The 13,784-nt window shown below is 39.8% G+C and overlaps 2 protein-coding genes across 2 annotated transcripts; one reads left to right on the forward strand and one right to left on the reverse strand.

Annotated features, from left to right (window-relative positions):
* Positions 1-1,811: 1,811 nt before the first annotated feature.
* LOC148104246 (uncharacterized) lies at positions 1,812-3,108 on the reverse strand. Its single transcript, XM_087836954.1, has 2 exons — positions 2,628-3,108; positions 1,812-2,067 (listed from the first exon to the last, which is right to left on the reverse strand). Exons 1-2 carry the CDS (start codon positions 2,978-2,980, stop codon positions 1,941-1,943), a joined length of 480 nt encoding a protein of 159 aa, XP_087693080.1. The 5' UTR covers positions 2,981-3,108; the 3' UTR covers positions 1,812-1,940.
* Positions 3,109-4,278: 1,170 nt separating this feature from the next.
* Positions 4,279-6,177, forward strand: LOC148104247 (uncharacterized). Its single transcript, XM_087836953.1, has one exon. It carries the CDS (start codon positions 4,523-4,525, stop codon positions 5,483-5,485), a length of 963 nt encoding a protein of 320 aa, XP_087693079.1. The 5' UTR covers positions 4,279-4,522; the 3' UTR covers positions 5,486-6,177.
* Positions 6,178-13,784: the final 7,607 nt, after the last annotated feature.

Here is a 13,784-nt window from a genome sequence, read left to right on the forward strand (position 1 = left end):
TCTCCCCCGAGGACCAGGGACAGCCCGAAGAGGCAGCAGGGGAGTGTCAGTCAGAAGGTATGTTTACATTGAGTTAATGTAGGCAGTTAATTTATGCGTGTTGTCATACAGGAACATATTTTGTTTATTAATAAACAGTATACAGTAGTCCCGCTGTTCATCCGTCACTGCCTCGCCTTTTCGCTGATTTTTTTTATTGCACCGTACAGCTTTCAACAATGCGCATTGCATTCTGCAGCCCAAATGACAAATCTCCTCCGTGTCGTGTCTCCTGCGCTTGCCAAACTTATCATGTTTGGTTTTGATAACCATCACGTCCAATAGAAAAAAACAGCACAAAAACACTCATAACTATGACCCTCATTCGGAAATACACACCTGCACCGGGAGCAAAAAAGGCGCACAAAAGTGGCGCCGCAGACGGAGAAAAAGCGCGGCATAATACTTTTACGTTTTAAAATCGACAAAGGTTTTCACTTTGAGAATCAACTTGTGAGAACTGTGACTACTGTTCATGTGCTGCAATAAATGAGAGACCACTGTATATAATAATAAGTATATAAGTATATAATAATATAATATTCTCTATGACTATTGTCTTCAACCTGTTAACATTTAATATTGTCTTCATAGAGTCAAGTAATCATGCAGCAGAGTCCTCCCCTGTCTCTTCTCCTGGCTCCCCAGTCCCTGGTCCCTCAGCTCCTGCTGCTGCACCCACAGGTATGAACATCAAGCACTGACAGCTTTTTACTTGCTTGGATTCCCTTGTGATCACCTTTACTAAATATCTACAACCAATCTGTTTATATCCTGTTTTTTTCAATTTTGAAAATGAAAATCTAGTAGCAGCCTTCTCATTACTTTGTGTTGTTTTGTGCTGTGTTTTACAGGCCCACAGAGGAGGACAGCTCGAAGGCGGGCGAGGGACGGGTCCCAGGACGGTCCATCGGCGGTGGAGCTGGCCATCCTGGAGTCCCTAAAGAGGCCACCCCCGTCTCCAACTGAACATTTCCTCCTCTGCCTTGTTCCTGTTCTGGAGAGCATGCCGCCTCAGACACGAGAATTCGTGAAATTTCAAATTTATAAATTAGCTTTTGAAAACAGCACAGCTGTGTTAAATTTGGAAACATTGGACCCTAATGATCAGTAGTTTTCTGATGAGGCAGCAGCTCTCCAGGGCAGAAACAATGTTCTTATTTTTCTCCTCCTTCTCCCTAAGGCTCTTCCACTCCAAGCTGGGTCCTTTTTATTCCTGTCTCTCTGTAAATAGTTAAATTTCATATATTTATGATAAATGTTTTTGTTAATGAATTTATATTTTTTCAAATAAACATTTATAATGACAAAATGTCTCTGTTCTACTACACAGCAAATATTGGCACCCGACTTGACACAAGTAGAATTTATTTCATATTATACTAATGACAAAACATACTAATACAGTGGGATGCAAAAGTTTGGGCAACATTGTGAAAAGTAATTATTTTCTTGTACAAATCATTGGTTGTCACAATAAAAATAGTCAAATATATCATATAGGAGACACACACAGTGATATTTGAGAAGTGAAATGCAGTTTACAGAAAGTGTGCAATAACTGTTTAAATCAAGCAGGTGCATAAATTGGCAACACAAAAAAAGAGAAATGAAATAAATATTTAGTGTATATCAATGTGTGTGTCTCCTATATGATATATGTAAGTGACATTTTTCATTGTAACAGTGATTCATACAGGAAAATAATGACTATTAATAAGGTTGCCCAAACTTTTGCACCACACTGTATATAGGAACATAGTGAAGACAAGTTATTTAAGAGAGTAAAAAGAGGTTAGTTTATTTTGGAGTAGAGCTCCATTTATTAAGAAAAATTTAAAAAGACAGGAACACTCTTTAGAGGTTTGTGGGTGGCTCTTAAAAGAGCCGTTGTGGGGAAGTCACTCGGACTTCAAACAGGCTACTCCTTTGGTTGCCAAGACACAGCTCCCTCCACCGAGAAGTGAGCCATGAATTTCTCCCTCACCAGGACAGCCTCTCTGGAGGAGTTGTTTGCTGGCAAGGAACCTGGACAAAATTGTTTAAAATGAGTATTATGTGTACTGCAGTTACAAAATACATTATTGAAATTCCAAAATTACAAATTGCAAAACATAAATCTTACATAAAACCTTTTGTAATTATAAGGATAATTACATGATATTTATTAGATATAATCTAAAACAGTCTGCGGTGATTATATACAAATATTCAACTATCCCAGAATTAAACCAGGTCTAAATAAAAAGGAGTGAGTATCACTACAAAGGTTAACTCAGTGGTCCTAATGCTACAGTTTGATATCAGCAAACACCGAGCGCATACTACATTGATATGACACCACAGCCATGCTATCATTCAAACACTGATAACAGCATAAATCGAATTAAATCGGGACTTGAGACCTTCTGAGTATCACTAGAAATATTATAAGCAGTCGTCTCCGTACCACAGTTTGCTATCAGTAAACACCGAGAGCATTCACTGTTAGCATAGCACATCCATGTTAGCAGTGTATAAATGGATGGTTTAGTATGTATTAGCACAGGTATCAATAAAGGACTACCGTATTAAATACTTTTACTAACCTCAGGCAGATGGACAGGCGCTCTGCAGGTGGGATTGAGCGCCTGTAATTGGTGTCTAGGCGGGCGATTCTGGGACCGACCCGGGGAAGCAGGTCCTCAAACTGGCCGAGTGAAAGACGGTGATGTCGCTGGAATTGGCCGTCATCCAGGCGCAGCTCCTGGAGCAAATGGTGAAACTCACCAAACTGCTCATGCCTCTGGAGGACCTGATGGACCCAGGTACGGCGAGGGCGTCTTTTACGCCGCTGCTCTGCTCTCCACAGTACATAGAGAAGGGAGACTCTCTCTTCAAGCGCTAACTCGACAGCTGCCATCTTGCAAAGATACCGGTCTGGCACAACTTCCTCCCACATCCCTCCCACATTTCCGGTTCACGCGCGTCAAAATATGATATTTTGACGCGCGATGGATTTTTCTTGGACACGCGTTGAGGCGCGAATGTGCACGCGTCAAATTAGGGGCGTTTGGGGCGTTTTTGTTCGCGTCCATCGCGTTCGGTGTGAACACACCGTTAGACCCAAATCGTGAACAACAACCTGAAGGGCCATTACCAGTGTCCGCGCCAACAACTTTAGGAACACAGCCAGTGACACACAAGTCAGCACAAAATGGTGGGGATCTACCAAGTTATTGTTCATGGACTCGGGGGTGAGAAGGTGATGGTCAACCTGTGCAGAACTGCAGAGCAGTTTAAGAACATGACAGTGCGACAGCTGAAGGAAAGATTACGGGAGTGGTTCCCGGAGATAAGTAGGTAAAACAACACTGGCCGAAACACGAGTAACGCGCTTTTTCCGACCTGATGGCAGAAGACAACAGATAGCAATGTACCGTCTGAAATGTAGTTTTATTGATGCATATTAACACTGTTTAAAGGTTTTCTAAAAAAAATAATAATAATACAAATTAAACTGTGTTGGACTTTTTCGCTCCTCCCCCTTTTGTGAGTGTGGACGCTTCATCTCTTTGCTCTTTAAATGCTTTGCTTCTTTTATTGATTTTTATTGATTTTATGCTGATTTTTCCCTTTTTTCCGTATGAGCTTACCTGCGATAGCTTCTGGACACTTATAGATCATTAGGACTAAAGTGTTCTTAACAGAAACAGCAACATTTTTACAGTTACCTTATCCTCAGCGCTCCGTGTGTCTGTGGCCTAGACACAGCTGAAGCCTGATTACAGCGTCTGGGCACCGAACAGCCTCAATAGCCTGGAAAGGTGCTAACCGCTAGGCTAACTAGCAACAAGATGCCTTCCCTCTCCACAGATGACTACCACAGCCTCCTGCAGAAGATTGCAGTACTGGAGGCAAAAATTCATCACTTAGAAGTAAACGTGGAGGTAAATGGACTGTGTGGAAATGAAACAACCTTGCCTTTGATTCAAAACAATGGCAATGAGCAAGCTAGTACACAGCTAAGGAGCACAGATAACATGACCAAGAAAGTAGACTTTGTGCACTATTATAAATCCTCAAGCGATAATCCCCCCTTGGACTGTCTTGGTGCAAAACCAAGACATAAATCATGTCTCCTGGAAGGGGGAGGACGTATCACAGCCAGAACACAGCGAGCTGAAATCTCTGAAACCGACTGGCCTTCACTTCCTACGAGACAGAGAGAAGCTCTTCTACCCCTGTATACGAGAGGAAACAGGACTGGACAGCCGTGAATAGGAAGGTTAACAACAAACCTCCAAAACAACTGAATGTGAAACTGCAGAACAGATTTGCTCCACTATCAAAGGACCCTGGATCTATATCGGACAACCATCCATCTAAAAGTAGCGAAGTAAGGTCTGAAAATCTGTTGAAAAGTAAAAGGCCACAGGGAAAGCTAAAGGCTAGGCCTGAAACTCTGATTGTGGGTGACTCTGCCGTAAAGGATGTACAAAGGATGTGCGGTAAGAACACTAAAGTCCTCTGCTTTCCTAAGGATATGGTCAACAACCTGAAGGAGAGAATTCTTCAAATTGCAGATGAATATCCAACTGTGACAAACATTGTTCTGCATACAGGGTCAAACGATGTGTCCAAACAACAGTCGGAGGTTCTGAAACGGGACTTTACTGGATTATTAAATACTGTAAACTCTCTGAATGCAGCTGTATTCATCAGTGGACCTGTACCGCCCGTCAGAGGAGGAGACGAGAGATTCAGCAGGTTGTTTACACTGAATAAATGGCTCATATCAGCATGTACTGACCACTCAGTGCATTTTATCAACAACTTTAATATTTTTTGGGAACGCAGGCATCTGTTTAAAGCAAATGGATTTAATTTTAACAAGTCGGGGGTGAAACTGTTCACCTCCAACTTGTTTTATTCCATACGTCATCCATCTGTGCTTGGTGCCAAGGCTGAGATAAACGAGGAGTTATCTCATAAAGAGGAACAAACAGTACTGCAAGAACAGACAAAGCCCAGCAGAAACCTTGAGGAGGAGCTCCATCTGCCCCCACCCGGGAAGAGCCTCAGAAAGGAGAGACATCAGAGGCAAGAAGAGGGGTCCCTATTTGCCTCCAACTCTCTTAACAACACCAACGACCAGGACCAGGGACCACAATCTTCCCCAGTCCCCCAAACCCCTGACAGGCCACCACCCTCCTCCCCCTCCCTTTCTCCCTCCTCCCCACACCTGAAATTCACTGAGGAGATGATGGAACGGGTCAATGCTGGGCTCAGATCTACCCCCCGGCCCAATCCCTTTTTGTCCCCCATAAACCCCCCACCAGAGCAGCCAAAGGTTCGCCATCGAGCCCCACCCTCAACAGAGCAATCAAAGTCACATTGCCCAGCCTCGCCCCCCTTAGTTCCTCCTTACCACCTTCATGCCCTGTCTCCGCAGTCTGATGTGTGATGTGTGGAGGGTCCGGGCTGCGAGGATTATGGCAGTGGTGACTTTTCCCAGGAGAAGCTGGGACCCTGTTTACTAGAAGGTTTTAAAATTTCTGTACTTTTAGGTGACAGAAGGAGACATGTGGCCTGGTCAAAACACAGAGAGCTGCACCCTAAAAGATCTTTAAATAGAGTAAACATACCTTGTGTGCCACAGACTGCTCCCAAACACGAGGGGACAAGTAATGCCTCTAAAACACTTAAGTTGGCTTTATTAAACGTTAGATCTTTAGCTGGGAAAACATTTTTAATTAATGATTTAATCACTGAGCACAGCCTTGATTTTATGTTTTTAACTGAAACTTGGTTGGACCAAAGTAACAGTGGAGCTGTTCTCATCGAGACGACCCCTCCTAACTACAGTTTTATCAGTGAGGCCAGGGTGAGCAGGAGAGGAGGAGGGGTTGCTGTCTTATTTAATGAATCATTTCAATGTAAGCAGCTATCTCCTGGAAGTTTTCAGTCTTTTGAATATGTGGCTTTACAGCTGAAGGCCCCATCCAAAGTTGTGTTTCTTAATGTTTACAGGCCTCCCAAATGCTGCACAGACTTTTTTAATGATCTCAGTGAACTGCTGTCTGTGATCTGTGTTGATTTCGACTGTGTAATTATTGTTGGGGATTTTAACATCCATGTGGACAACCCTCAGGATAAAGGGACTAAAGACCTGAATAACACTCTGGGCAACTTTGGGCTGACTCAGCATGTAACAGAGCCCACACATAATAGAGGACACACTCTTGACCTGCTGATCTCCAAGGGCCTGAGCATTTCAAAGGTTACTGTGTCTGATGTGGGCCTGTCTGATCATTACTGTGTTTTCTTTGAAAGTAAAATCTCAGCCCACACAAATATATCAACAGCAGTGATCACAAAACGGTGTATAACTGAATACAGTAGTGAGATATTTAACCAGGTCTTCCCATTAACACCTGACCTGTCCAGAGGTTCAGTCAATGAGCTCGTCAATAGCTTCAATGCTAAAATGTTAAATGTAATGGATACAATTGCTCCCATTAAGGTGAAGGTTATCTCTGGAAGGAAAAAGTCTCCATGGAGAAACTCCACACTAGTGAAAAATGAAAAAAGAGAGTGTAGGAAAGCTGAGCGCAGATGGAGAAAAACAAACCTCCAGGTTCATTATGACATCTATAAAGAGAAACTTCACAATTATAATTTACAACTGAGGAGTGCAAGGAGGTCCTACTTCTCTGACATCATCACTAAAAATAGTCATAATGCTCGGGTCTTATTTTCTACAGTTGACAGGCTAACAAACCCTCCTGTGTCAGTGGCAGCTGAACTTCATCCGACCATGGCCTGCAATGACTTTGCCAAATTCTTCACAGAAAAAATCCAAAAGATTAGACAAGCAATTGGTACATCAACAGCAGATCCAGAATATGTACTGTGTCCACCGAAAAACTGTTTAAACACCATGAAACAGTTTCACCCGATTAACAGCAAAGACCTGGAGGACATCTTAGGTCAACTGAACTCCTCCTCTTGCTGTTTAGATGTCCTGCCAACAAGTTTTTTCAAAAAGGTCTCAAAGACTTTAGAGTCAGACCTGTTACAGATCGTCAATTTTTCTTTATTATCAGGTGTGTTTCCAGAATCACTAAAAACGGCTGTAATAAAACCTATACTAAAAAAGGACAATCTTGCCAAGACACAAATGAACAACTACAGGCCGATCTCAAATCTCCCATTTTTAAGTAAGATCATTGAAAAAGCAGTTTCTCAACAGCTCAATTACTTCTTAAAACAGAATAACTGCTATGATGCCTTCCAGTCAGGTTTTAGACAGAACCACAGCACTGAAACCGCTCTGACCAAAGTGTTTAATGACATATGTCTGAATACAGACAGTGGAAAAATGTCAGTCTTAGTTTTACTGGATCTCAGTGCAGCATTTGATACAGTTGACCACAACATATTACTCAAACGACTGGAGAACTGGACAGGTCTTTCAGGAACTGTAACTAAACTGGTTCAAAACATACTTAGAAAACAGGAAATACTTTGTATCAATAGGTAACTTCACATCTGAGCAGACAAGTATCACATGTGGAGTTCCCCAAGGTTCCATCTTGGGACCTCTTCTGTTTAACATTTACATGCTCCCACTGGCACAGATTATAAACAACAACAAAATAAACTATCATAGCTATGCAGATGACACGCAATTATATATCACAATGTCACCAGGAGACCAAGGCCCTGTACAGGCTCTTGGTAAATGCATTGAGGAAATTAATGACTGGTTGTGTCGCAATTTTCTCCAGCTAAACAAAAACAAAACTGAAGTAATAGTCTTTGGCGCCAAAGAAAAACGATTACAGGTCACCAGAGAACTTCAGTCTATACACCTAAAAACCACAAACCAGGCGAGAAATTTGGGTGTAGTGATGGATGCAGACCTAAACTTAGAAAAACACATTAAGACAATAACAAAATCAGCTTACTATCACCTCAAGAATATATCAAGGATAAAAGATCTGATGTCCCAACAGGACCTGGAAAAACTAGTCCATGCATTCATCTTTAGTAGGCTTGATTACTGTAACAGCATCTTTACAGGTCTACCTAAAAAATCAGTCAGACAACTACAGCTCATTCAGAACTCTGCTGCTCGAGTCCTCACTAAGACCAAAAAAGTGGACCACATCAGTCCAGCTCTGAGGTCTTTACACTGGCTGCCTGTCCGTCAGAGGATAGACTTTAAAGTTCTGATGCTGGTCTATAAAGCTCTGAATGGTTTAGGACCAAAATACATCAGTGACCTCCTGACCCAGTATGAACCTTCCAGATCCCTCAGGTCATCTGGATCTGGTCTTTTATCAGTTCCCAGAGTCAGAACCAGACACGGAGAAGCCGCATTCAGCTTTTATGCTCCTTATATCTGGAACAAACTCCCAGAAAGCCTCCGATCAGCTGAAACACTCAGTTTATTTAAATCCAGGTTGAAGACTCACCTGTTTTCAGTTGCATTTGAATAAAGCACCAAATCCGCACTCAAAACTTACACTTTAACTACTGATTTTATCTACTGTTCTGATTTTATCTGTTTTGATTTTATATACTGTTTTGTTTGTTTGTTTGTTTGTTTGTTAATTAGTTAGTTTGTTTGCTTGTTTTAATCAATTTTAAATCATGCTTTTTATTTGTTTTTGTTTCTAATGTCTCTGTAAAGCACTTTGAATCACCTTGTTGTTGAATTGTGCTATACAAATAAACTTGCCTTGCCTTGCCTTGCCTTGGGTCGAGACCAAGCTTTATTACATATGAAAACATTATAACAATTCTTTACAAGTTAACATTCTATATTTACACTAAACAAGGAAGCAGCAATAACGTGTTACTGTCAAATCTAAAGCTAAATTAGGTGCCATTGTGCAGCACAGTTTAATAGATCAACTGTTTGTCAATGAGAACAAAAATTTAACAGTACACAAAAAAACAAACAAAGAAGAAGACACTAAACATCTGGCTAAACACACTACATTACTCAAGTATGTGTACTTCATGATTACCATTAAGCTTTGTTTTTAGGTTAAGCTGTCATTAAATGTGTTTTCCACCATCAGTGATTTTAGAAAGCCTCCAATTACCAAACTTACACTCTTTAGGTAGTCTATAGCTGCAAAACTAAAACACTAAAACACTGAACATACTATTAAAAGTAACCCCATGATTGTGTGTGTGTGTGTGTGTGTGTGTGTGTGTGTGCGTGCGTGCGTGCGTGCGTGCAGGAGAGGAGGCTCTGTGGCTGAAGACTGTGCGGCTGGTATTCAGCTATAAGAGCCTGGATGAAGATGATGCCCTTCTGTCAGACTATGGAATCCAGCACATGTCTAACATCCACATGGTAACGAGGATTCCTGGAGGAGGTGGACCTATTGATGAATACAGTGGGATGGGGGACAAGACTGGCAAAAATCGAAGTATGGAATCTCTGAAGTTATCATTTTAATAACACAACTAGATGCTGTGCAGGTCCAACTGTAATAAATTTTTATTCAACTTCTGTTTTACTTTTTTACAATTATTTATGTGCCTGTTCTTGAAGTGGCAGGTAAAGTTTGCTCATCATATATAGGAAGATCTCTGTTGAAAGGAGGCTTAGAAAATAGATTATGCTTTCTATGGTATTGAGGGTATGGATGTATTAAAAATCCAATTTTTGTGATTTTGTTTGTTGTTTGCTTTTTGCTTCTTTGCCACAAAAACTAGTTAAACTTCCCCTCTTGAAGCTTAAAACAAGTTTACCACATGTGCACCATTTTAATTTATAGCAAGAATAAATTGTGTATTCCTCTATATTTTGTATAACATGTGTCTTACATTTTTGCAAACAACTGCAATAGAAACACGCCTGATTGTACAGGTGACGTGTGAATTCTTGCAAATGTGATAGAGATAGAAAGTGAAACTTGGTGTCAGTGGACCTGAAAAAGTCACTCAACACATATTAATCGTTGAACTTGTCAGATATTTTCAGCCTGACTCACAGGATCAGAGACAATTGTGTTTATGCTGTTGGCGTTTGTTTGGTGTGTATTTGTTTCCTGGAACAACAGGTTCTTTCAAAGCATTTATGACATGTTCTTTATTTGCTCAGGCTGAATAAGGAAAACATGATGTGAAGTGAAATTATTTGAAAACCTAAATGTCAAAGGCAAAGGTAAAAAAAAAATACATCTTACAAAATGTAATGTATCTGTTCTATGAACCTATAAACTCTGTCTCTTCTCCATACACCTAGTTTAAAGTTGTCTGTTGTTTGTACAAAGAACATTGGTTCATCTCTTGAGTTTAGTGCCTTCTTCATGCTTCAATGATTCAACGATGCCAGACCCCAGTCTCTCAATGCTCAGGTATTAGACTGAAAATGAAAAAGCAGCTGAAAAATAAATAAATAAATTTCAAAAACGTGACTTTTTAAAGCTTTAATACAGTGAGTGGTGAGTAACGCCTTCGCTATCCCCAGAGATTTTTGATTTCAAAAAGACCTTTCATCCAAAGGTTATTCCACTTTGAAATGACTGGATTCTGTCCCATTTCAAAACTGCGTTGATGATCTTTGTACCAACGACAGAGCATAACAGAACTTGGAAAAATAAGAAGAGTTTAGGTGAAACTGAAAGTATCCTCAGCCCTCTGGCATCAGACTCTGATGTCTGCTGAGCGCAGACAACTTGTGTCAGTGTTGTTACCATTATTATTGACAGAATCTAAAGGAGCACAGAAATTCTCATCCCAAAAAGCTAAAAATCGGGACGGGCCTTTCTGACCTTATATAAAATTTTCATGCCGACTAATCCTACGTATGAATTCATATTTTTTATATATTTATTCTTTATTTACTCGTTAAACCCCACGAGACTTCAGCTGATGGAATAAAAACATATAACTTTCTTCGAAATGTCAATTCAAATACCTCAATTATAATCCGTCACTTTCCCCCGTGTCTTGACGCTAGAATTGTCATATTGATAAGTTTGTTCACTTCCACAGTTGGTATTTTTTTGTTGATTTCTTTCCTGGCTTCAGATAGACTAAACATTATTATAGCAGCTCTCGCAGTCCTATTTAACCAAAGTCCTTAAAGTTTGCGAAATTCAATCCAAGTTTCAAGTTTTATTGTCATGTACAGATAAACAGTGTAGCCACATTTATCCATAATGAAATTCTTTGGCTCGTGCTCCTCACACGTTAGAAAGTGTGCAGTTATATTAAGAAGAAAATAACAAGAAAATAGCAGTAATGAAAATAATAATAAAAACAAGTATTTAATATTTAGAGAATTTAAGACAAGTTGGTATTTACAGTTTGTGCAAAATAATAATAAAAAAAAGTCTTCTGCCAGAGGACTGTACGAGGCAGGATTTTCGTCTTATCCATGTAACTTCCAGGTTTATCCTGGGCTTAGGTTACCACTTGTTACCGGGGAACAATTGGCTCCTCAACAATAAATTGTAACTATTAATCCCAATTTTGCTAAATAAAAGGATCTGGGTTGCATCAGTCACATGGTTACCATTAACCAATACCATTAACCAATTCACAACTTTACAGTAATTTAGCATCAAGTCGGTGCATCACGTGACCTCCCCGGAGATTGATTGATTTATTTTTTTATAATTTTAATTGATAAATGATGCTTGAGTCTTTTCAGTTGTTCTGCAGAAATGTTCAGCCTTGCTTGACAGTCGGTGTGTATTCTTCACTTTTATCTTCTGTGTCTGTTTCAGATCAACAGCGGATTTTTTTTGAAGGAAATGAGCTGTTGGACAGTGGCACTCTCACGCATCCTATCGTTAGTTTTAAATCTTAGAGGGGGGTAACCTGAACAAGATGTTGAAGGAAGAAGCAAGGGTCCCAAAAACCAAAGTATGGAAAACCTAGCTGACATGTAAATCCTTTCACAAACATTACAGAACAACATGTCAGTGGTCCAGGTGCCCAGTGACTCCTGAGCAAACTGGGAAGTCCCCCCAGTCATATCAGAGAGATTCTCTACAAGCTCCACTGAAGCTTGCTCAGCTGTGGTGAAAGGAAATCTTTCTAAGGCAGAGAACTGAGAGAATGTTTTCTACTCACCCCACAGAACTAAAGATGATGATGCTTTAAAGTCCCGTTTCCACAGATTTTGTCTTTATGATTTATTTTGATTAGTAGTTTGTATAAATCAGCTGTTGCTCTGCCACATAATGAAGAGCCAGTGAAACATTTGGTATCAGTAGCACTCAAACTCTTTAAATATCAAATGAACACTACTTCAGTTCATGACATCATGTTCATTTAGTAAAAGATTCAACTCAGCTAAAAGAAAAATGTCCTTGAGTTGCTGACAGTTACAAAAAAGTGTGTCCTGCTCGTTTTATTTATATATAGCAGACATTTTTCTGTTTTGCTTCTACTCTGCTGTGAATCTCTCAAAGAAATCTAAAACAAAATATTGAGCATGAGAACCATAATATGTAATGAATGTTGGCTCTTTTCTCTGTGCCACACAGGGTTGGCTGGTTTTCTGGGAGTCACAAAATCACTCATGCGACAGTATACTGCCCTCCCTCATGTCAGCCCCTTGAACACAAGTGATGGCAGTATGCTTGTAGTTTAGGACTTCAAGGTTGTGATTGACGCAGTGGCAAGAGCAAATAACTAAATCCAAACTGACAGAGACTTTTTTTTGGCACTGCCTAAAAACACAAGGTAACGTAGAACGAACTGACCCCCTCAGTGACATTGTTGTGTATTTTCCTCACTACGCAATGCATGCAAAACAAACTAAAAAAAAAAAAAAAAAGGATACAAACAACATCCAAAAACTTTTGCCAGTTTTTCTGGCAGAAAAACAGCTGCAAGAGAGACGGACCAGGGAAGTGAAAAAAGAGGTGAGGAAAGGAAGGTGATAAATTTGTCCAAAGGAGAAAAACCATCATGGGAAGAAGGTGTTAAGTGTAAAGACACAACAAGATTATATGATGGTGAACAAACCACAGAAGCAAAGTCAGGCAGTCTGGTGTTCTTTGTTCTAGGCTGGCTTGTTTAAGATCGGTTAGTTTCTTCTGAGAAAAAGTGATGTTATGAATATTTCTGTGCACAAGATTGGACAACAGAATTTACAAATTCAGAATCTCTATAATGGATAATTTTGTTGCCTCTATGAAATACAAGTGCTAACTTGTATAAATAATATCCAGTGATCCTGATTTTTACTCATCAAATCACTAATATAATACAAAGGTTTCCTTTAATTTCTTTCTAATCAATCTGACATTTTTTTTGTAATGCTTATAATTTAGGAGCTACTGATCCACTCTGCACATGTTGAAACAAAACAGAAAAAATGCAGCACTTTTTATAAGTTCTTTATTTTTCACATTGCGCTTAAACTACAGGCTAACATTTTGTCTCACGAGTAGACCTGATGCGTTATGCTTGGATTTCATTTGTAACAGACTTGAGTGCTGATAAAGTTTATTCATATTTCATATTCACAGACATGTTTGAGTAAAAGATGTATGTATAATGATCTCTCTGCACAGTTACTGATTTTAACAGAACAAACCGTCTCTTGTTGTGTAGTTTAAAGTTCAGCCAGAAGGAGGCAGAGAAACAAAGGCTGACAAAATAAAGCTCAATGTGTCTTTTGGAGCTGAGTTATACAACATAATTTTTTTTTATATCAACAATTGTTAAACCTTAAAGGAAAATATAAACATTATTTTAAATTGTTCATTTGTCTTGTT

This window comes from Neolamprologus brichardi, chromosome 3, assembly GCF_056152115.1.
Source record: "Neolamprologus brichardi isolate AB-2024 chromosome 3, ASM5615211v1, whole genome shotgun sequence".
Classification (NCBI taxonomy): domain Eukaryota; kingdom Metazoa; phylum Chordata; class Actinopteri; order Cichliformes; family Cichlidae; genus Neolamprologus; species Neolamprologus brichardi.

Coding starts and splice junctions, on each gene's coding strand:
- LOC148104246 (XM_087836954.1), bottom strand. CDS start 2,980: ATGTGGGAGGAAGTTGTGCCAGACCGGTATCTTTGCAAGATGGCAGCT. Junction 2,068..2,627: donor CGCCTGTCCATCTGCCTGAG/GTTAGTAAAAGT, acceptor AATTTTGTCCAG/GTTCCTTGCCAGCAAACAAC.
- LOC148104247 (XM_087836953.1), top strand. CDS start 4,523: ATGTGCGGTAAGAACACTAAAGTCCTCTGCTTTCCTAAGGATATGGTC.